The sequence below is a fragment of the Oryctolagus cuniculus genome, chromosome 16 (assembly GCF_051225735.1).
Source record: "Oryctolagus cuniculus isolate XC-2025 breed Fujian yellow rabbit chromosome 16, ASM5122573v1, whole genome shotgun sequence".
In the NCBI taxonomy this organism is placed as follows: domain Eukaryota; kingdom Metazoa; phylum Chordata; class Mammalia; order Lagomorpha; family Leporidae; genus Oryctolagus; species Oryctolagus cuniculus.
Window position 1 is genome coordinate 22657791 of NC_142882.1, and position 23029 is coordinate 22680819.

Consider the following 23029-nt stretch of genomic DNA (forward strand, 5'->3'; position numbering starts at 1 on the left):
GCCTCTTGGCATCCGGCAGAGGGGCCCCGGGCGCGGACAAGGGCGCCACGGGACGGGCCTGCACGTCCACCCACACCTGGGCTTCCAGACCCCTTGCCCACTGCCTGTGACCCTGGTCCCGTCTGTGACGAAACCGTTATACTTGAAAACCTTCCAGCGCTTGGGGGAACTTGAACGTGTGTGCTGTGTTGGCATGGAACCACCTCGTCTCCTGGTGCGACCCGGAGGGCTCTGCTCTTCTGAATCAGTGAGCTACAGAATGAGCTGTTCCAACAAAAGACCCTGGGCGACAGTAGCTATAAAAATATAGACGTTTATTTCCTTGGCTTGACCCACATGATCACTCAGAGCCAGGCTGTGACCTGGGCAGTGACTGGGGGATCCAGGTTCTGATCCAGGTGGTCTCTGGGGGATCCAGGCTCTGACCTGGGTGGTCTCTGGGGGATCCGGGCTCTGACCCAGGTGGTCTCTGGGGGATCCAGGCTCTGACCTGGGTGGTCTCTGGGGGATGCAGGCTCTAACCCACACAGTCTCTGGGGGATTCAGGCTCTGACCCGGGTGGTCTTTGGGGGATCCAGGCTCTGACCTGGGTGGTCTCTGGGGGATCCGGGCTCTGACCCAGGTGGTCTCTGGGGGATCCAGGCTCTGACCTGGGTGGTCTCTGGGGGATCCAGGAGCTGACCCAGGTGGTCTCTGGGGGATCCAGGCTGACACATTCAGTCTCTGGGGGATCCGGGCTCTGACCCAGGTGGTCTCTGGGGGATCCAGGCTGACACATTCAGTCTCTGGGGGATCCAGGCTCTGACCCGGGTGGTCTCTGGGGGATCCAGGCTCTGACCCAGGTCTCTGGGGGATTCAGGCTCTGACCCGGGTGGTTTCTGAGGGATCCAGGAGCTGACCCAGGTGGTCTCTGGGGCATCCAGGCTCTGGCTCAGGAGGTCTCTGAGGGATCCAGGCTCTGACCCGGGTGGTCTCTGGGGGATCCATGCTCTGACCTGGTGGTCTCTGGGGGATCCAGGCTCTGACCTGGGCAGTCTCTGGGGGATCCAGGCTCCAACCCACACAGTCTCTGGGGGATTCAGGCTGACACATTCAGTCTCTGGGGGATCTGGGCTCTGACCCGGGTGGTCTCTGGGGGATCCAGGCTCTGACCCAAGAGGTCTCTGGGGGATCCAGGCTCTGACCCGGGCAGTCTCTGGGGGATCCAGGCTCTGACCCCTGCCATCACTCTGGGATCTAGGTTCCTTTCTGTTTTTCGCCCCACCCTCCCCTTGGGTAAGGCCAAGGCTAGGTCATGGGCATGTGTGTGTCCCAGCTCCCGCAAGAGGGCAGAGCACATGGCAGAGCCCCCACCCTGCCCCTCGAGACTGACCGTATGGCTTCTGCCCCTGACCCACAGTTGTTGGGAACTCCGGCTGTGGTGCACCCAGCAGCAAGGGAGGCGGGGCCTGAGTCCAGACGCAGAGAGATGGTGGATTTGGGGAGGCAGCTGCCATTCTGGACTCCATCCATTTGCCTGTGTCTCCTTCACCCACCCTTACATATTTTCCCCCAGCATCCCAGGCACTGTCACGTTGGGACCCGTTGGTCCCAGCTCCTCCTGGCTGTGTGTCCTCAGGCAAGTAACTCACCTTCTCTGAGCCACAGTGTGTTCACTGCAGGTCCCTGCAGCCCGGGGCATCTAGGGCCCCAGTGTGGGGGACGCTCAGCAGGCCCAGCTCCTCAGGAGTGGGCAGGAAGTGCCTCTCATACCCACAGTCCAGGGGGGCCGCAGCGGCTTGGGGGGGCTCAGGGGCCGGCGGCGGCTGCATCTCCTCCACTTCCAGGATGGCCAAGTCCCCAGGGGGCTGCACCGGAGGCACCTCCTGGGACGGGATGTGGCTGGAACCCTGCTTCCCCCACCGCACCCCCAGCCCCAGGATCGACCCTCCCCCCACCATGGGCTCCCACAAACCAAGTCCTTTTGCTCACCTCTGTGGGGGGCTGGCCGGACTGACTGTTGGCAGGGTCTGGAACCTTCTCCCACAGCCAGCGGGGCAGCACTTTGTATCGCAGGTGGAGGCACCTGGCGTGCAGGTGCAATGCGGTCAGGGCAGGGCTGCGGGGGGCAGGGCCCCCGAATGGCCCTGTAATCCTACCAAGAAGCGCAGCCCCGCCCCCCACCAGGGCAGAGACCCCACGCGTCCGACAGCCTCACCTGCCCGACAAGGTGAGGGCCAGGCCACAGCCCACGAAGAACAAGCCCCAAAGGGACAGGACACCGGGCAGCACTTTCCACCCCAGGCTGTTATCTGTTGGGGCAGGGGTGAGGGAGAGAGAGCATGGAAGAGTCCCCAGCAGGGACAATGGGGGGGGGTCAGGAAGGGCTCCAAGAACTTGGGAGAGAGACGCTAAGAAGTAGGTGGGGCTTGTGAATGGGGAGTGGCTACGAGGGGGCTGAAATTTGGGGGTGGGGGCGGGGTGCATGGGTAGGTCAAAGTCAGAATCAAAAAGCCACCAAGGATCCTCAATAACCTTGCCCCACCCAACAACAAGTGTTTTCCACCCTCCAAAGCCCAGGTTTACGACCCCAGACACCGCCTCCCTCCAGCCCCGCTACCTGGCAGGTGAAGCCACAGGCTGGGACCAGGTGGACCCTGCCCCGCCGTGGTGGACGCAGTCACCCACAGCTCGCAGGGACCCCGGGGAAGGTCGGGCAGGGTGATGTTCCAGATGCTGCCATTCACTGGAGGAGACAACCAGACAGGTGAGGGGAAGAGGTGTGTCCTACCCCAGGGCCTTTGCACATGCTCCTTTCACGGTCCTCCTGCCCCAGGCATCCATAGAGCTCCTTCTTGGTGTCTTTCAGGCGTTTGCTCAGCTGTCCCCTCCTCAGGGAGGCCGTCTCCGACCTCCCGGCACCACCCACCTTCCTTGGTTCATTCTCTGCTCAGCGCCCATTGCCTCAGACATTCTGCTGAGATATTACCTACTTTGTCTATAAGTCCCGTGGGAGGAAGGCAGCGGCACCACGGCCGTCCTACTCCCAGCAGAGTACGCACTCAAAAGCAATTAAGTGTTTGGGAAACTAAAACAGTGAAAGGCGAGGCTGGCGCTAAAGCCTCTGGCATCCCATATGGGCGCCAGTTCGAGTCCCGGCTGCTCCACTTTCAGTCCAGCTCCCTGCTGATGCACCTGGGAAAGCAGTGGAAGATGGCCCAAGCCCTTGGGACCCTGCACCCACGTGGGAGACCCGGAAGAAGCTCCTGACCCTGATTTTGGCCTGGCCCAGCCCTGACTGTGATGGCCATTTAGGGAGTGAACCAGCAGACAGAAGATCTTTCTCTGTCTGGGTCTCTCCCTCCCTCTCTGTAACTCTGCCTCTCAAATAATAAATACATAAATCTTTCAAATGAATAAGTAAGATAAAATGCGACAGGCACCTTCCATTGCCAATGACCATAGACCAAAGCCGTCCTTTGCAACGGTTGCACAAGGAGTCCTTGCAGCCAGAGGGCTGGGAGACCGATAACGTCATACACTCCCCAGGGGCCCAGAAGGTGCTGGGTGGGCGCTGGTGGGCGGATCTCGAGGCGCGAGGAGGGGGGAGCTCACCGTTCACACAGACCGCGGGTCGGCCTCCACTCCGGGCACACACGGTGTAGTGAGTGAGATGGCCTCGGAGCTGGTGCCTGGGGACCACCGCCCAAGCTACGGCGGGGGTCCCCGGGGGGTCATCCCGGAGTCGCCAAAGCGCCGGCCCTATGACAGGTGCTGGGGAGGAAGCCGGCCAGTGGGGTCAAGGAGTGCCCAGGGTTCCGGGACCCTTCCCCTCTCCCCACCCCCACCCCCACCTTACCTAGCTCCTGGGTGAACCCCCACACCGGCGGAGCAGGGGCCACGCCCCCAGGCGAGACTGCGGTCACCGTGATCCGATAGGGGACCCCTTCTGTGAAGTTCCCTGGCCGGAGGGTAAGGAGGCAAAGACCGGTTCCACTCGGTTCTCGATTCGTGCCGGTTTGAGTCCCGGCTGCTGCACTTCCCAACATTCACCACGTGGGGCGCCATCCCGGCTCCGGCTCCTGCCTCCTGCGCATGCGCACCTTGGGAGGCCGCAGTGACCGCTCAAGACTTGGGTCCCTGCCACCCACGTGGGAGACCTGGATGGCGCTCCAAGCTCCTGGCTTCTGCCTGGCACAGCCCTGGCTGTTGCAGGAAATTGGGGAGAGACCCAGCAGGTGGAAGACCTCTCCATCTCTCTCTCCCAATGCTCTTTCAAATAAATTTTTTAAAATCTTAAAAGATAAAATAAGCAATTAATTAAAAATAAGTAAATTATTTTAAAGATTTATTAATTTATTTGAAAGGCAGAGTTACAGAGAGGGAAAGACAGAGGCAGAGACCTTCCACCTGCTGGTCCACTCCCCAAATGGCTTCAACAACCAGCCAGTGCTGAGCCAGGCCGAAGCCAGGAACCAGGAGCTCCATCCGGGTCTCCCATGTGGGTGGCAGGGGCCCAAGCACTTGGGCCATCTTCTACTGCTTTCCCAGGAGCCGGATTGGAAGTGGAGCAGCAGGACTCGAACCGGCGCCCATGTGGGATGCCGGCGCTGCACCCCAGTGCAGGCCCAAGAGCACTTTTTAAACTAAAAAATTGTGGCTCGGTGCTCGTCGTGACCTCTAGGTGGCAGCAGAGAGCACACAGGCCTCCATGGAGGAGGCGCTGAGGCTAGGGCGGTTAATTCCCCATCAGGTGCAGCCAATGCCTCAGTAGCCACCCAGCGCCCTCTAGCGGGGAAATGCATGGTGCAGGCAGCCGGGAGCAGTGGTCAAGTCCAGACATACCAGAGGGGCCACCCACGGCCGACCCCGGCAGGGGGAGCTCCTGAGTTCTCCTTTCAACACCGGCTACTTCCCTCCTCCCTCAAAATGAGGAATCTTCCAGAATTGGGGCTTCTCGTGTGCATACAGGCTGCTGCATGCCTTGGGGCTCTGACTGAAACTTCCCACCTGACACCTCATCAGGCCCCCCAGACTCCTCAGTCCAGACCTCAACACTGGCGCCCAGGTCTAATTATCCTGCAGTCCCACAGGCGACCCCAGTTGGAGGACCACAGATGCATCTCCCGGATGCAACACCTCCCAATGGGTCCCCCCCAGTTCTGCTCCAGGACCTTGGTCTAAGTAACCCCCTCCCCTAACCCTCCCCCAGCCCTCAGGGTCTTTTCCTTCCACGACTACTCAGAGCCGCCAGCAGGGGGCGCTTGTGAACACCGGGGGGCAGTGCCAGTCCCTCTGTTCAGAACCTTCCATGGCTTCCACCTCAGTCACAGCCAAAGCCAGAGCCTTGTCTGTCACCCCCGGGGCCTTGCTCCACCTCCTGCTTCGCCTCCCTGCTTTCAGGTCTCAGCCGCTTCCCCCAAGGACTCTGTGTCCAAAATGGTCCTGCTCCCTCGTCCTGTCCCCCCACCCCGATCTATGGGGGCCCAATTATGTTACAGGTCCACTTCTTGCATGTTTGTTTGTCTAGTTCACTGGCTGCTCGGGGCACAGATTTGTCAGTGCCAGGGACTGGCTTCGTGGCATCTGTGGGTTAAGTCAGAGCTGCCCCGGCTGCTCCATTTCCAATCCAGCTTCCCGCTAATGACCTGGGAAAGCAGTGGAAGAGGCACCAAGTGCTTGGGTCCCTGCACCTGTGTGGGAGACCCGGAAGAAGCTCCTGGCTCCTGGTGGCCATATGGGGAGTGAACCAGTGGGTGGAAGAGCTCGCTCACTCTCTCTCTCTTGTCTCTAACTCTGCCTCTCAAATAAATTCATAAAATCTTTACCAAAAAGAGAGAGAACCTAACCCGTCCAGCTGAGGGGAATTGCTGAAAAAGATGTGTTTAAATTTCCCACAATGGTTATGGGCTTGAATATTTCTCCTATGGGTCTGTCCAGTTTTGCTTTCTGTGTTTTGAAGCCATGTTATTAGGTACATACAGATTCAGTGTTCTTATCCTGATGAACTGAACCTCGGTCCATCATCTGGTAACCTTGGTAACCCCTTTATTTACTACTTCATGCAACAAAGTGAACACCCACCTCCCGATCACCTGTCCTCTCACCTCCTGATCCCTGTTCTCTCTCTCACCTCCTGACCCCTGCCCTCTCATCTTCAGATCGCTGTTCTCTCTCACCTCCTGACCCCATCTTCTCTCTCACCTCCTGATCCTCTTCTGTCTCTCACCTCGTGATCCTCTTCTGTCTCTCACCGCATGATCCTTGTCCTCTCACCTCCCGATCACCTGTCCTCTCTCACCTCCTGACTCCTGTCCTCTCTCTCACCTCCTGATCCTCTTCTGTCTCTCACCTCCTGATCCTTGTCCTCTCACCTCCTGATCCCTGTTCTCTCTCACCTCCTGACTCCTGTCCTCTCTCTGACCCCTGTTCTCTCACCTTCAGGGTCACCTGCTGTCTTTCTCACACACACCCCACATTATTATGATACCTCCTCCATGCTCTCGCTCACTCCACAAACTGAAACCCAGAATCCTCCTCACTGCCCAGCCCCTGTCCCCACCCCCATGGGCCAGCCCCAGGGACCCAGGGCTCACCTGCTAACAGGGCACTGAGCCTCCTGGGAGGAAGCCGCGCCCAGGTCAGCTTCTCCAGGGGCTCTCCATCTCTGGCCCAGTCCACCACGTACTCCTGTGGCTCCCCGGATCCCGGCGGTCGCCAGCTCACTCGCAGTTCCCCGCTCCCCGCACTGCTGACCACCACGCCGCGGGGGGCAGAGTCTGCAGGGGGGGTGGAAGAGGGGCACGCAGCTCAGCCATGGCCCAGGGAGTTCCCTCCAGCAGGTGTGGAGCCCAGCAAGGCCCCAGCCCCTTACCCAAGCAGGCCAAGGAGAGGTTGGTGAGCGGCTTCCAGCTCGTGGCGTTCACGGCGGACACAGCAGCCCACTGGGCACCCGCGGGGATGCGCACGCTGCAGCAGGCGACCCCTTCCCCAGGCGGCTCCTGCTCTGGAAACCACACTCTGTAGCTCACTGGCAGGCAGGACCCTGGGGGCTGAGGGGAGAGGGGAAGAAGGGGTTACTGGCTCCCATGGACCAGAAACTTCCTAGGCAAAGCCACTTACTTTTTTTTTTTTTTTTTTTTTTTGATTCACTTATTGGGAAGGCAGAGTTACACAGAAAGAGAGAGGTCTTCCACCTGCTGGTTCACTCCCCAAATGGCCGCCACAGCCAGGGGCTGAGCCAGGCTGAAGCCAGGAGCCAGGAGCTCCATCCAGGTCTCCCATGCAGGTGCAGGGGCCCAAGGACTTTGGCTATCCTCCACTGTTTTCCCAGGCGCATTAGCAGGGAGCTGGATTAGAAGTGGAGCAGCCGGGACTTGAACCAGCACCCACATGGGATGCTGGCATCGCAGGCAGTGGTTTTATGCACTATGCCACAATGCTGGCCCCAATGAAATGTTTATGATGGAACCATTTTACAAATGGGGAAACTGAGGCTCCAAGGCACTCAGCGGTGGGAGGTGGGATTCGGACGAGGTTCCGGAGCAGGATAAAATTTGCAGAAAGGGATGGAGGGTGGGGCGAGATATGAAAACCTCAGGAACCAAGATACATGAAAGCTCAATGCAGTATTTTAATTAAAGTCAAAATTAATGCAAAAAAATCCACGACCAACAAAATGCTATGGTTTCACATAAAGACAGCGTCTGAGCCTGCAGTCGTGAGGCCCCGCCCCACTCCTCTAACTGTCATCCTGGCCCTGCCCCCAACCAATCTGGACTTAAAGCAGACGGTGCGCTGGGGACTCCAGTTTGCTGATTTGATTTTTTTAAACTATTGCATCAAGGGGCCGGCGTGTGGCACAGCGGGTTTCCACTGCCGGTTCGAGTCCCGGCTGCTCCACTTCCGATCCAGCTCCCTGCTGATGCACCTGGGAGAGCAGCGGAAGACGGCCCAAGGGCTTGTGCGCCTGCTACACACGGGGGAGACCTGCAGCAGTGAGGACTCTCACACTCTTCTCTGCCATTTTTACAAAATCCTTTTTGCCCCTGGGCATTCAAACTCTTAGTACGCAGTGCGTTACACCGTGTGGAGCTGAGTTCGAGTCTTCACTACTTAACTCCACGCCCAGCACCCTACCCTGCACTCTTGGAACACTCTCCCCCTGCTGCATTCTCAAAGCAGCCTCTAGAGGGCACCAGGGAGCTCGCCCATGGTCTCATCCGCGTCTTGGTACCCCGGGGGGTCTTCCTGGCCCCTGCGGCTCACCGTCCACAGAAGCAGGGGGTCCTGTGCGCCAGGCGTCCCGCAGAGGTTCCCAGACACCCACACGTCTTTTGGAGCTAGGAAGAAGAGAAACAAAGTGGTGGTGGTCGTGGTGGTGGAATGAATGAGAGAGACAGACTCCTGGGCACAGGGGATGTGTGGGTCAAGCCCAGAGGTCCCACCCGAGGGCAGCGTCTGGAAGGAGAGACTGGGGCTCCACTCGCCCCACAAGTCCTCCTCGTCCTGCGTGCGGCAGCGGCCGGACACCCGGTAGCTGGTGGCCAGCTCCAGGTCCTGGATTTCCAGGGGACTCAGTGGGATGGTTTCCAGTTCTGGTTCCAGCTGGGGAGAGAGACAGGTGGCAGGGGACGGGGGCGGGGGGGGGGGAGTTGTGTTGAGTGCACAAGACCTTATGAATTAGCAGACACAGCACTGGCCTGGTTTGCCCAGGCCCGGGGCGGGGCGGGGAGACTTCTGTATAGAGCAATGGACATTCTGTTTTATTTCTTTCTTTATTTGAAAGGCAGAGTGACAGAGAGAGAGGGAGAGATCTTCCATCTACTGGTTCTCTCCCCAAATGCCCACAGCAGCCAGGGCTGGGCTAAGCTGAAGCCAGGAGCCAGGAGCTCCATCCGGGTCTCCCACGTGGGTGGCAGGGACCCAAGCACTTTGCGCCACCACCTTGCTGCCTGCCTTTGCCCTTGCATTTGGGGTGGAGGTGACCAGATGCCTGTGCAAGCCTTGCTGTGGGCTATGGACAAACTCCAGCAGCAGGTACATGCTGGTCCCTGCCTCGGCTCCCGGCTCTCTGATGGGGAGGAGTCTCCAAGTCTTGCCCAGGGTAGGGTGGGAGGCAAAGGGAGCCTGACACTCACCAGGACCCAGTCCTGCTCCAGGCATTTCTGGTAGCGGAACTGGCAGATGAGGACTTTATGGGACGGCCACGTAGGTGCTGCCCAGTGCACCGTGGCGTCCAGGGGTTCGCCCTCTGAGAAGTCCACGTCTGGCCACAGCTGTGGCACATTCGGTTTCACTGGGGAAGGGGAGGTCAGGGTGAGGTGGGGGGGGAGCTCCACACACCCCGCACTCCACACAGAGCGCCCCATTCCCACCACGCCCCCGTCCCGTTACCTCGGGTGTCCAGGTTCACGGAGATCGGAGGCCCCAGCGGCCGGCCCGCCCCGGACCCCCAGACACGGAGTTTGTCCGAGGCGGTGAGCTCTTCCCGAGGCACCGTCACCCAGTGCTGCCCGGCAGCCACCGCCACGGTGTACGTCCTGCTGGGGTGGCTGTGGAGGAGACGGGGGGGGGGGGGAGACGGGCGTCCGGCCAGGGCCCCAGGCTGACAGCCCCTTGGATCGGCAGAGCGGCCACTGCCACCCACTCTGCCCCCTGCCCCACACCGCCCCGGAGTTCCAATCCCAGAGCTGTGTGACCTGGGGCGAGCGCCTTGACGACTCTGCGCCTTGTTTCCCCCTCGTCCAGACGGGAGCCTTCAGGGCCCCCAGGGAAAGGGCTCGCCAGGTGTGGGGAGTGGATACAGACAGCCCGGAAACGCACGCACGCGTCCCAGGCACAGCGGGCTCAGCCAGTGCTGGTGGCACCCACATCGTCCCCTGTGCAAGTCCTGGCTGCTCCACTTCCGATCAAGCTCTCTGCTGTGGCCCGGGAAGGCAGTGGAGGATGGCCCAAGTGCTTGGGCCCCTGCACCCGCATGGGAGACCCGGAAGAAGCTCCTGGCTCCTGCCTTCAGGTCAGCTCTGGCTGCTTTGGTCTTTAGGGGAGTGAACCAGCAGATGGAAGACCTCTCTCTCTCTCTCTCTCTCTCTCTCTCTCTCTAACTCTGCCTTTCAAAAACAAAAACAAACAAACAAAAAAACCCGGACACACCAAGCCGCACTCCCTGTGACTCGATGGACAGGATGTGACCAGGGCAGGCAAAGCTGCAGAGACAGGAAGCAGAGGAGGGGCGGCGGGGCGCGCTGGGGGAGGGGTGGTGCTCTCGTGGGATGCTGGTGACGCGCAGACCACGGCTTAACCTGCTGTGCTGTGTTGTAGGTTTTTTAAAAAAGATTTATTCACTTATTTGAAGGATTGGGGGGGGGGGTGGCTTCCATCCGCTGGTTCACTCCCCGGATGGCCGCAACAGCCGGGGCCGGCTCAGCCTGAAGCCAGGAGCCAGGAGCTCCATCCGGGTCTCCCAGGTGGGTGGCAGGGCCCAGGTCCTTGAGCCTCCCAGGGTGCGCATGCGCAGGGAGCTGGCTCGGACACAGAACTGGGACGCCCAGACCCCGGGAAACGGGATGCAGGGTCTCCATGGCTGAGCCCTATGTGTGTGTTTTAACCACTACTAAAAATAAATAAGTAAAAATAAAACCAGCCCCTACCCCCATTGCTGTCTCTCACTGTTCTGTTTCAGTCTCCCCCACCGCACTGTAGCCCAGTTTGAAACTGTACACTTCTGGGGCCGACGCTGTGGGGTAGGAGGCTAAGCCTCTGCCTGCAGTGCCAGCATCCCATAGGGCCACCGGTTCGAGTCCCGGCTGTTCCTCTTCTGACCCAGCTCTCTGCTGTGGCCTGGGAAAGTGGTGGAAGATGGCCCAAGTGCTTGGGCCCCTGCACCTGCGTGGGAGACCCGGATGGAGCTCCTGGCTCGGCCTGGCCCAGCCCTGGCTGAGGCAGCCATTTGAGAAGTGAACCGGCAGGAAGATGGAAGATCTCTCTCCCTCTCTCTCTCTCTCTCTCTCACTCTGCTTTTCAGAAAAATAACATAAGTCCTTTTTTAAAACATTTAAAAAGACAAGTTAGCGTCACGTTATGAAACATTTCCTCCTTGCACAACGCCAAACCCTGCGTCCTCACCCCCCCCCCCCGCCCCAGCTCCTTCACCGCTGGCACTTAAGACAGAACTCAAAGAGGATGAGGCACCCATCCGGGGTCACGCAGCAAGCAAACCAGGGGGCCTCGCGGTTGAAGGCGGACCAAGCGCAGGGAGGGCCCGGCTGCTGGGGCTCCCAAAGCCTCTTCCCCCAACCCGGCCCCCCGCGCACTCACTAGTGGCTCTGCAGGTGCAGCAGGAACGGGGTGGCTCGGTCCCCACGCGGCTCCCAGGAGCAGTTCAGGTCCCCCAGGGGTGCCACTCCATGGCACTGCAGTGTTCCCGCACTGCCTGCAGGGGGAGCCAGAGAGCCCAGGGGCCGCGGTCAGCGCCCCCAGCCCCGCCGCCTGCCCACCCCTTAACTTGACCTTCCCCAGGCGGTGGGGGGGGGACTCCGGGGGTCCCCGGATGGACACGAGGGGCAGGAAAGGGGCGCTGGGCACCCCGCCGCCACCACCAGACTCAGGGTGCCGCTGCCAGCCATATCCTGCCACCACCACCCCTTACCCACTCCCCAGCTTCGTTCCTCACCCTCGGGGGTCCCCAGGCTGAAGGCGGGGGGCGTGGGTGGGGGAGGGGGCGCGGCGGCGGCGGCGGCGGCGGCGGAGCCCCAGCGCCACCCTGCACGAGCACACACACGCCCGCGCGCCCCCCGCCACTCCTCCCCAGGACGGGTCTCGGGAAGCCACAGGAGGAGCGGGAGTACGGGCAGCAGCAGCAGCGCCAGCCGAGGAGAGGGGACAGCCGGGGACCCTCGCATGGTGGCGCCCCCCGGGCTCGGTGCCGGCGGCGACAGGAAGCGAGGCCAGCCCCGCCGCCGCCCCCGCAGCCTTGGGTCCCGCCCCTGGCCCCCGCTGCGGCGGGAAGTCCCCGGAGTGGCTCGGCTGGGGCGGGGCTGGGGACACGGGGGAGGCGGAAACCCATCCTCATCTGCCCTCTCCCCCCTCCTAGCGACGACACCCAACTCGGCGAGGCCTTTGAACAACTTTTATTTTCCTTTTAACGCGGCACTACCCCCCACCAGGTCCCCGAGCTAGGGGTCTCGCCAGCATCCGAGTGGGTGACAAGGCTGGGCTGGGACAGGGACGTCGTTTAGGGGAGGCAGGGGCGTGTGCGGGGAGGAGGGGTGCTCAGTGCACCAGGCAGAGGCTTGGTTTGAGGCTGCAGTTGGGGTCAGGAGTCCCCCTGTGGCCAGTGAGGAGCAGAGCTGGCGCTCCGTCCATGGTCAAGGCTGGGGCCAGGGGCCGGGGGGAGGAGTGGAAGGCGGGGCTGGGGGCCCGGCTGCTGCTCCCCGGCGTCTCCCGCGGGCGCTAGCATAGGATGCTGAGTTGGCTCTTGGTGCAGCCCCACTTGCAACAGAAGCTAGAGAGCCCACCCTGGATGTCACGGCTCTCCCGGGCGGCCTCCGGGGTTTCCTGCCAGCCGGCTCGGCCCCTGGAGAGGGCCTGGGGGGACTGGGGGAGTGCCAGCCACTCGCTGGAGCTCATGGACTCGTCCGGCTGTCCTGCCAGGCTGTCGGTGTCGGCGTCTGCGTCGGGGAAGACCTCCCCTGGAAAAGAAAAGAAAGAAGTGTGAGAGCTTGGGGCTCAGCGGCTGTCGCACCCCGACTTCTGCGTCTCGGCTGGGCCTGGGCAACTTCTCTGCTGCTGAAACTCAAGCGTTGGGGCGTGAGGTTTTGGTCCTGCTCAGTTCTGGCTGTGTTATCAGTCTGTTCTATGGGCAGGTTATTTAACTTTACCAACACGTGTAACTTTCCTCTCTTTGTCATTTATTCCCCCTTACTCTTTATATAATGGAGGACCTGGTAGTTAAGAGCTGGGCTGACTGCACACAGATCCAATCCTGAGGAAGTGAAATTCCTTCCTTGAGCCCATTTCCTTGTATGGAAAGTCTTGGGGGGGGGAGGCGTTATAGTCCCCAACTTCTTCAGGGGTCGAAGTAGTAGAGTTCAGACAGAAAATGAGTGTTCAAGCCACATGCAGAATACCACGGGTTGTGTGTCAAGCACGACCTCTGAACCCCACGCGATTCTAAGTGTGTCACCAGGGAGTTCAGAGAGAGAGGAGAGGCCACGGCCAGGCGAGGTCACCCAGTAAGGTAGCAAATCTGGCCCCTCACCCTGGCCACCCCAGACAGCACCTCAGCCTTGGCAATGGCACCCACGCGCACCCCAGCCCTTGAGCCCTCCATCCAGGCTGAGGGGAGGTCTCCCCCAACCCGGGCCCTGCCGCCCTGGTCCCCATCTCTCCTGCGACCTGCAGGTCACCCGTCCCCCTTCTGGCCCCAGCCTCACCGGTGGCTTCCCTGGCCAGGATGTCCGAGCGCCGCCAGCGGGAGCTGCCGCACGTGTAGATAACAGCGCGGATGAATTCACGGCCGCAGAGTTTCACGGCGTAGGGCGCAGTCCGGGCCTCGGCGGCCCCGAGCCAGCGCTCGCCGGCCAGCGCCCACCCGCTCAGGAGCGGCAGCAGGAGCAGCACCCAGCACTTGGCCATGGTGGACAGAGCGACGCCTCGGACTGCAAGGGCCGCTCGGATCTCTGCCACCTGCCGGTCCCCCACCCATTTATACATCGGCGCCTCCCCGCACCCAGCCTGCCTGAGGCCGAGTCACCTCGCTTATCTCTCCCAGCACAGACACACGTCTGGGTCACTCCTCGCCCCCACCAGCTCCGACCTTTCCCGTCTCCCGCTAGGACGAAGCGATAACCTTTCTCCAGGGAGCAGGTGACACGGCTCAGCTGGCCGTCAGCATCCATCGCCCGGGGCCGGGGACTTTGACTCAAGCCGACCCCTGCCAGGGGAAGGGGAGGGGGCTCAGCCAGACCCCCGCCCGCAGGGTTGGCGTGCACAGCTCTCTTCTGAAGTATAGTAAGAGTGAATGTTCCATGCTTACGGGAACACGGACAGCTGTTTGCATTTTCTGCCTGCATAGTGTGTGTGCATGTATTTTTAAAGAGTTATTTATTTGAAAGGCAGGGTTATGGGGCGCGGGGCAGCGAGAGAGACAGAGAGAGGTCTTCCATCCACTGGTTCTCTCCCCAAATGGCCGCACGACTGGAGCTTGTCCCATCCGAAGCCAGGAGCTTCTTCTGGGTCTCCCATGTGGGTGTAGGGGCCCAAGCACTTGGGCCATCTTCCACTGCTTTCCCAGGCCACAGCAGAGAGCTGGATCGGAAATGGAGCAGCTGGGACTTGAACCAGCGCCCATATGGGATGCTGGCACTGCAGACGGCGGCTTTACCTGCTACACCACAGCACTGGCCCCTGCGTGCCTACGTTTTAGTCCCAGCTCTGATTCCAAGCTCCCTGCTAATGCACAGCCTGAGAGCCAACAGTGATGGCCTGAGTCCTTGGGTCCCTGCCACCCACGTGGGAGACCCGGATGGAGCTCCTGGCTCCTGGCTTCAGCCTGACCCAGCCTTGACTGCTGTGGCCATTTGGGGAGTGAAGCAGAGGATAAGAGATGAGGCCGTTTAGTGGCACTGGGGGTCTGTGCGCCCCCTCAGACGTAGGCAGTGGCTGGAAAGCCTGTCTCCAGACCCACTGGCATCTCCCCCACTAATGGATTCTCTGCTGTAGGTGTGACCTTTCAGCCTCAAGTCACACCTCCAGAGTGGCTGCGACCCTGCACCCAGAGCTGGCAGAGGAAGGGGTCTGAGCCCCTAAGGGGGTGGACAGCTTCCAGGAGACCCCCGCTATGTCCATGAGCCCCAAGCCAATCAGCAAATGTATGTGAAACCCTGCCCACCACTGTCCAATGGGGACCCCCAATAGGGGGAGAAAGAGAGAGAGAGAGAACCTTCCACCTGCTGGTTCACTCCCCAAATGCCCACACCAGCCAGGACTGGGTCAAGCTGAAGCCAGGAGCCAGGAGCTCCGTCCGGGTCTCCCACGTGGGTGCAGGGGCCCAAGCACTTGGGCCATCCTCTGCTGCTTACCCAGGTGCATTAGCAGGGAGCTGGATCAGAAGTGGAGCAGCCGGGGCTCGAACCTGTGCTCCTATGGGAGGCAGTGGCTCATCCCACTGTGCTCCAAAGCCAGCTCCCAAAATAAATTATTTTTTTAAAGACCCAAAAGTTGTTCATCAACCCAAGAACTACAGCTGCTCTGGTGAGGGGCTGGCCTGGGTTCAAATCCCAGCTCTGCGCCCTCCGTGCTGTGCGTCCTTAGGCTGCTCACTGCCCTTCTCTGTGCCCTGGTTTCTGTCCCTGGCCTCCTAGGGAACTTTGGTGGTGGGGAGTGGGGCCGGGGGTGCGCCCGAATCTGACAGCAGTGGCTGGCTCGCAATCCGTGCTATTTGCCTGTCTCTCCCTTCGGGTTGGAACTTTATCCCTGTGGCCTTTGCTTGGCCACCAGTGCCCGGCTCCCGGGTGCCCCCTGAGGCTCTGGAAGGCAGAGGGCGCATGGGATGGCTGCTGGGGGAAAGGCTGATGAATAATTCGTCTTCACCTCTGACTCCTCTGATGCCGCAGAGGTCAGGGGCTGTCGGGGATGTGGGGTGATGCGCCCTCGCTCTCCTCCCCCAGGTCTCCGACACCTGGCTCAGGACTGGTGAAAAACCAACGCACAGCGAAGTCTCCTGTCTGATTGACTGATTTAATGAACTGGCCTGGAGCCAGAAGCAGAAGGCTCAGTATTTATTATCTGCCTTTTTTTTTTACAGGCAGAGTGGACAGGGAGAGAGAGAGACAGAGAGAAAGGTCTTCCTTTGCCATTGGTTCACCCTCCAATGGCTGGCGCGGCCGGCGCGCTGTGGCCAGCGCACCACGCTGATCCGATGGCAAGAGCCTGGTACTTATCCTGGTCTCTCATGGGGTGCAGGGCCCAAGCACCTGGGCCATCCTCCACTGTACTCCCGGGCCACAGCAGAGAGCTGGCCTGGAAGAGGGGCAACCAGGAGGACAGAATCCGGCGCCCCAACCGGGACTAGAACCCGGTGTGCCGGCGCCGCTGGGCGTAGGATTAGCCTAGTGAGCCGCGGCGCTGGCCTATTATCTGCCTTTGATTTGGAAGGCAGAGACACAGACAGACAGAGACAGACACACCTACAGATGGCCCCTCCATCTGCTGCTTTGCTCCCCAAATGCCCACACTGGAGCACCATTTTTTTTTTAATTTATTTGGCAGGTAGAGTGACAGACAGTGAGAGAGAGAGAGAGACAGAGAGAAAGGTCTTCCTTCTGTTGGTTCACCCCCCAAATGGTCGCTACGGCTGGCGCTGCGCCGATCCGAAGCCAGGAGCCAGGTGCTTCCTCCTGGTCTCCAATGCGGGTTGCACTGGTTTGAGTCCTGGCTGCTCTGCTTCGGAACCAGCCCCCTGCTACAGCACCTGGGAGGCAGCACGTGAGGGCCCAAGTACCTGGGTCCCTGCCACCTATGAGGGAGACCCGGATGGAGCTCCTGGCTCCTGGCTTCAAGCCTGGCCCAGCCCTGACTGTTGTGGGCATTTGGGGACTGAATCAATGGGTGGCAGATCTCTCTCTGTCTCTCTCTCTCTCTTTCTTAGTTGCTCTTTCAAATAAATAATTTTTTAAAGAGACAAGAGGGCAGCTGGCGCTGTGGTGTAATGGGTAAAGCCACCACCTGCAGCACTGGCATCCAATAGGGGCGCTGGTTTGAGTCCTGGCTGCTCCACTTCCGATCCAGCTCTCTGCTATGGCCTGGGAAAGCAGTGGAAGATGCCCCAAGTCTTTGGACCCCTGCACCTGCGTGGGAGACCCGGATGGAGCTCCTGGCTCCTGGCTTTGGATAGGCGCAACTCTGGTCAATGCAGCCAATTGGGGAGTGAACCAGCAGATGGAGACCTCTCCCTCTCTCCCTCCATCCCTCCCTCCCTCCATCTCTCTCTCTCTCTCTCTCTCTCTCTCTGTAATTCTACCTTTCAAATAAATGAATAAATCTTTAAGAGAGAGAGAGAGAGCGAGAGAGAGAGATCAGAGGAAGTGCCGCATGAAGACGGAGGCAGAGGCTGTGCGCAGTGGCCTCAGAACCCACGGCCACACCTGGAGATGCCGCCGGAAACCAGCAGAGGCAGGAAACAACCACCCCGGGATTTCTGGTCTCCCAAACAACGCGAGAGGAGAAATGACCATTGTTGTACCTCTCCCAGTTTGTGACCGTTTGTCAGAGCCACACAGGAAATGAACTCACAGGAGCAGGGAAATGGGGGGTGGGGTGGCGGGCGTTGCGGCTCCGTGGCTAAGCTTGGAGACATCCACACGCCGGAGTGGAGCCCCAGTGAGGAGTCCCGGCTCCTCTGCTTCTGCTCCGGCCTCCTGCTAAGGCATCTGGGGAAGCAGTAGGTGAGGGGTCAGTACCTGGATTCCTGCCTCCCACGTGGGTACCCAGATGGCGCTCCTGGCTCCCGGCTGTGGTGGGCATTTGAGGAGTGAACCAATGGATGGGAGATCTCTCCCTTCCTCTCTGTCTCTACCTCTCTCTGTCTCTGCCTTTCAAATAAAAATAAGTACAAATTAAAAAGAAAAATGTGGGGCTGGCACTGTGGCATAGCTTGTTAAACTGTCACCTGTGGTGCTGGCATCCCACAGGGGCGCCAGTTCAAGTCCCGGCTGCTCCTCTTCTGATCCAGCTCTGCTGTGGCCTGGGAAAGCAGTGGAGGATGGCCCAAGTGCTTGGGCCCCTGCACTCATGTGGGAGACCCGGATGAGGTTTTTGGTTCCTGGGTTTGGCTTGACCCAGCCCAGGCCGTTTGTGGCCATGTGGGGAGTGAACCAATGGATCTCCAGGTCTCCCACACGGGTGCAGGGGCCCAAGGATTTGGGCCATCTTCTACTGCTTTCCCAGGCCGTAGCAGAGAGCTATATCAGAAAGGGAGCAGGTGCCCATAGGGGATGTCGGTGCTGCAGGTGGAAGCTTAACCCAATGTGCCTCAGCACTGGCTCCCTTTTTTTCTTTATTTAGTTTCAAGAATCTGTAGAAACGTCATTTGATACACATGTAAGGGCATGTGTGTAAACTCTCCATAAATTACCTTAACAAAAGATTTGAAAGGCAGAGTAGGAGAGACACACACAGAGAGAGAGAGAAGTGAGAGAGAGAGAGGTCTTCCATCTGCTAGTTCATTCCCCAAATGCCCCACAATAGCCAAGCCTGCGCCAGGCTGAAGCCAGGAGCCAGGAGCTTCTTCCAGGTCCCCCACACAGGTGCAGGGACCCAAGGACTTGGGCCATCTTCCACTGCTTTCCCAGGCCATAGCAGAAGGCTGGATCGGAAATGGAGCAGCTGGGACTCGAACCAGCGCCCATATGGGATGCTGGCACTGCCGGCTTTACCCACTATGTCACAGCTCTGCCCCAAACTTCTCTTTTTACTATTTTTTTCTTTTGACAGGCAGAGTGGACAGTGAGAGAGAGAGACAGAGAGAAAGGTCTTCCTTTTGCTGTTTGCTCACCCTCCAATGGCTGCCGCTGGTGCACCATGCTGATCTGAAGGCAGGAGCCAGGTGCTTTTCCTGGTCTCCCATGGGGTGCAGGGCCCAAGCACCTGGGCCATCCTCCACTGCACTCCCTGGCCACAGCAGAGAGCTGGCCTGGAAGAGGGGCAACCGGGACAGAATCCGGCACCCCGACCAGGACTAGAACCCGGTGTGCCGGCGCTGCAAGGCAGAGGATTAGCCTATTGAGCCGCAGCCCCGGCCTTCTTTTTACTATTGAAAATAAATATTCGTTTATTTACCTGAAAGACAGAAAGACACACAGCCAGGGATCTCCCACCTGCTGGTTCACTCCCCAAATGCCCACAATAACTGGACCTAGCCAGGCTGAAGCCAGGAGCTTCATCTGGGTCTCCCACATGCATACTGGCGCCATAGCACTTGGACCATCGTCCACTGCTTTCCCAGGTGCATCAGCCGGGAGCTGGATGGGAAGCAGAGAAGCCGGGACTCAAACCTGCGCTCCGATACCAGATGCTGGCGTCACAGACGGCAGCTTAGCCCACCGAAACACAAATGCCAACACCAGGTTTTAGTTTAAATAGCTGCTGATGGCCAGAGACTCCAACATGCGGCTGCACAGGTGCCTAACCTGGCTTCCTGTCCCCAGAGACTCACTTCTGGCATGCCTCACTTCCCACTCGGCCACCTGCACCCCCCCCCCCCGTACCCTTGAACCCTATCTGACCGAGTTCCGCCTCTCCCCAGCCTCCATCTCGCCTCGGACAGCCCAGGCAAAGCCCTCGCTGATTTAATATCCAACCGTCCGTCTCAGATCTCCAATCGCTCGGGTTTTCCTGAATCCATACCGGTTTCTTGAAGGTGTCTGTGTGTCCCCTGGACAGGTAGGGGCTGCTTGAAACAGCTATGGGGAAGAACCCCAGTTGCTGGAATTGGCTTAACTTCTTTTAGGTCGGTGCTACATTGTTGCATTTTCTTCCAAAGGCCAAGTCTTCTTCCTCCAGCTTTTTCCCAACAAAAAACCTGCCTTTCCACTTGGAGATATATAAGCAAAAAAAAAAAAAAAAAAAAAAAAAAAAAAAAAAAGATAAAGGTGGATGGTGTCCCAAGCCTTTTTCTTCTACATATCCAAGGAGCCAGGGAGATAACCTTTCAGATTTTTTTTTTCATTCTTGGTGAATATCAATGCATTCTTTTTTTTTTTTTTTTTTCCCAGCTTCTTGTCCTGTAGGCTGTAGGTTGCAGTGACTCCAGCTGTGGATTCCAAGATGGTGTTAACTCATCAAGACTCCACAGTCAACGCCTTGTGCCTCAGTATCTGTTTGGCTGAGCTTTCCCGAGCCCCAGGATCCACTGTATCAAGGGCTTTTTTGCAACAATGTTTCAATAGGTCTCAGTAACGGGGCTGGGTGTTTAGCTTAGCAGTGACCATGTGTTGGTGGCTGGATTCTGTTCCTGGCTGCGACGGGATGAGCCCAGCGCCCTGCACATGCGCACACCCTGGGAGGCAGCAGGTGGCCCTCAAGACCTTGGGTCCCTGCCACCCACACAGGAGACCTGGATGGAGTTCTGAGCTCCTGGCTCTTGTGGGGCCTTTGGGGAAGGAGCCAGGGACAGAAGTTTCTCTCTCTAGCCCTCAAATAAATACATATTATTTTTTTTTCCCTTTTACACCACAGGTACACAGGTTGAAAGGGTTGCTGGTAACAGCAGCCTAGTATTCACCCCCTATGCCCACTGGACAGAAAGCAAAAATACTCAGGCTTGTATGCTGAAGATTCTGGACTACAAGTTGTTGTTGTTGTTGTTGTTTTGTTTGTTTTGACAGGCAGAGTGGGCAGTGAGATTGAGAGACAGAGAGAAAGGTCTTTCTTTGCCGTTGGTTCACCCTCCAATGGCCGGCGTGGCCGGCGCGCTGCGGCCGGCGCACCATGCTGATCCGAAGCCAGGAGCCAGGTGCTTCTCCTGGTCTCCCATGGGGTTCAGGGCCCAAGCACCTGGGCCATCCTCCACTGTACTCCCTGGCCACAGCAGAGAGCTGGCCTGGAAGAGGGGCAACCAGGATAGAATCTGGTGCCCCAACCGGGACTAGAACCCGGTGTGCTGGCGCCGCAAGGCGGAGGATTAGCCTAGTGAGCCGCAGCGCAGGCCACAAGTTCTTTTTTTAGGAAAAGGTTTATTGTGGGTGGGGGAAGCCCTACCAGCCGGGGGTGGGGGGGTGGTCGAGAGGAGAGAGCGCGAGAGAGCGAGCACGTGTTCGCCCGGGGTCGGGCAGGGAAGTGGGAGCAGTGAATCCCATTGGGGTGGGGGTTGAGCTGACACCTGTGGTTGGGCCATGGGGTTCCCTGGCTCCCAACAATGGCAGCGGGGTGGGGGCTAGAGCCTAGGATGGTGTCGGGGCGTAGGTCACACCACAGACAAGACTGCACCATTTCACTAACAGCCCCCACCCCTTTAAAAAAAAAGGCAAGAGTTGTATGGGTTAGATGAGCCCCGAAAGTCCAGGAGGGGTGGAGGGACCATGATCTGTCTTTAGAGCTGCTTCCTGCTGACATGGACATCTTTAAGTTTTGTTTGTTTGTTTGTTTGTTTAAGATTTATTTATTTGAAAGGCAGAGTTACAGAGAGGCAGAGAGAGAGACTCTTCCATCCTCTGGGTCACTTCCCAGATGGCTGCAACACCCAGTGCTGGGCCAGGCAGAAGCCAGGAGCCAGGAGCTCCATCGGGTCTCCCATGTGGGTTTCGGGGGCCCCAGCACTTAGACCGTCTTCCGCTGCCTTCCCAGGTGCATTCGCAGGGAGCTGGATCAGAAGTGGAGCAGCCAGGACTGGAACCAGCCCTCATGGTCCGCTTAACCCACTCTGGGAAATTTCCAGCTGCTGCTGCCCCGTCTCCCGGCACCTTAGCCAGATGTTCCAGCCGCAGGCATCACAGCTGCAGGCCCCTGCGCCTTTCTGGCACATTCCCGAGGACCCCTCACCATGCTCACCTCAAATGAGGGGACCTGTCTGTCCTCTCCCAGGCCTTTGCACGGAACCCGGCTGGAACTAGGAAACAGCAGCCCAGAGAGACGCAGCCACTTCCCCAGTGTCACACAGCAGAGCTGGGGATTAGAACCCAGCAAGCAGCGGGGCTCGGAGCTTCCTGGGAAGACACTGAAGGAGGAGCCAAAAACAGCTTAGTCATCAGAAGAATTAATACTTTAAAAAGAGGGGCGGCGCTGTGGTGTAGCAGGTAAAACTGCCACCTGCAGCGCAGGCATCTCATAGGGGCACCGGTTCGAGTCCCGGCTGCTCCACTTCCGATCCAGCTGCTATGGCTTGGGAAAACAGTGGAAGATGACCCAAGTGTTTGGGCCCCTGCACCTGCATGGGAGATCCAGGAAGAATTCCTGGTTCCCAGCTTCAGCCTGGCCCAGCTCTGGTCATTGTGGCCAACTGGGGAGTGAGCCAGTGGATGGAAGACTTCTGTGTGTGTGTGTGTGTGGCTCCCTTTCAGCCTGTAACTCTGCCTCTCAAATAAATAAATCTTAAAAAAAAAAAATCTTTAAAAAAATGAAGCCTACCTAAACCTAAAGACAAAAAAAAAAAAAAAAAAAAAAAAAAAAAAAAAAAAAAAAACCGGTACAATGACCAAAAGTGTTTAAAAAGATTTATTTAAAAAAACTCAGGCAAATCCAAGAACACGGACGTCATTTGAAAAATCACCTTGGTGTATCTTTAAGGGATACAAGACGTTATAACACATAGGGTGCTTACTACGAGCTAGAGTAACAGTGTTACTATAGAGGAACAAATTAACATATCCGTTTTCCCAAACAGTTACTCATGTTCCCCAGCCCTAGCGGTTGAGAGTGGGCAAAAATCCTGAATACAAAAAAAAAAAAGCATTTTCGTTGGCAGATCGGGCTCTGCTTGCGGAACACCCCTAACTCTGCTCACGGGTTTCTTCTGCACCTTGCACGCGAGCATGGGGAGCTCCTGCAGCCGGGGGCCCCCGCGCCCGCGTGCAGGGCCGGCGCTGACCTTTGCTTATCGCCCGCCGGCGGGAGACCTTTCCCTGGGCGGCCGCCGGGGCGGCGGTGACCTTTCCCGGGCCCACAGCCGCTGCCCGCGCCCACCCCAGCCCACCCCAGCCCACCCGCCAAGGGCCACGGGCCGGGGGTGGGGAAGCGCGCGCCCGGTGACGTCACAGAGGGCGGTGCTGCGTCACCGCATTCCCCCCGTGACGTCAGCGCCAGGGGCCAGACCCCGGCTTCCCGAGGGAGGAAGACGACCGAAGGCAGAGCTGCTTCTTTTCTCGCTGTTTTCCATTTGGTGAGTACGGAGAGGCGGACTACAACTCCCAGGAGGCCTTGTGCGGGGGGCGCAGGCGCACAGCCTCCGGCCAGGGAACGCGGTAAAGCTTCGGTGTAGATTGGCGTTTCCGTAGTCGAACAAGAAGGCTGGTTTCACAGCCGCTCGCCAATCCCCGGCCTCACAGACTCCACC

At 58.9% G+C, this 23029-nt stretch overlaps 2 protein-coding genes across 4 annotated transcripts; both read right to left on the minus strand.

The window, feature by feature from the left end:
- Nucleotides 1–300: 300 nt before the first annotated feature.
- IL27RA (interleukin 27 receptor subunit alpha) lies at nt 301–11961 on the minus strand. Of its 3 annotated transcripts, none has more exons than XR_011382861.2 (14): nt 11654–11961; nt 11299–11413; nt 9376–9533; nt 9120–9277; nt 8248–8586; nt 6854–7031; nt 6576–6758; nt 3839–3940; nt 3595–3753; nt 2600–2725; nt 2198–2291; nt 1972–2065; nt 1027–1865; nt 301–995 (listed from the first exon to the last, which is right to left on the minus strand). XR_011382861.2 is itself a non-coding variant. In XM_070058884.2 (14 exons), the coding sequence occupies exons 1-14, from the start codon at nt 11880–11882 to the stop codon at nt 1653–1655; spliced, it is 2043 nt and encodes a 680-aa protein (XP_069914985.2). In that variant the 5' UTR covers nt 11883–11961; the 3' UTR covers nt 301–1652. The 3 variants fall into 3 exon arrangements, 2 of the variants coding, with proteins under 2 accessions (XP_069914985.2, XP_051691768.3); XM_070058884.2 differs by having other exon boundaries at nt 301–1865; nt 8248–8321; nt 8427–8586; XM_051835808.3 differs by having other exon boundaries at nt 301–1865.
- A 471-nt stretch (nt 11962–12432) lies between these two features.
- RLN3 (relaxin 3) lies at nt 12433–13617 on the minus strand. Its single transcript, NM_001122941.1, is given in 2 exon segments — nt 12433–12671; nt 13416–13617. Coding segments are annotated over 2 exon segments (441 nt in total).
- Between the last annotated feature and the right edge of the window lie 9412 nt (nt 13618–23029).

Excerpts from the sequence above, each read along its gene's own strand:
- IL27RA (XM_051835808.3), bottom strand. The coding sequence starts at position 11,882 with ATGCGAGGGTCCCCGGCTGTCCCCTCTCCTCGGCTGGCGCTGCTGCTG. Across the intron at positions 2,066-2,197 it reads GCCCTCACCTTGTCGGGCAG|GTGCCTCCACCTGCGATACA; the intron begins GTGAGGCTGTCG and ends CCTGCACGCCAG. Across the intron at positions 1,866-1,971 it reads CCGGCCAGCCCCCCACAGAG|GAGGTGCCTCCGGTGCAGCC; the intron begins GTGAGCAAAAGG and ends ATCCCGTCCCAG.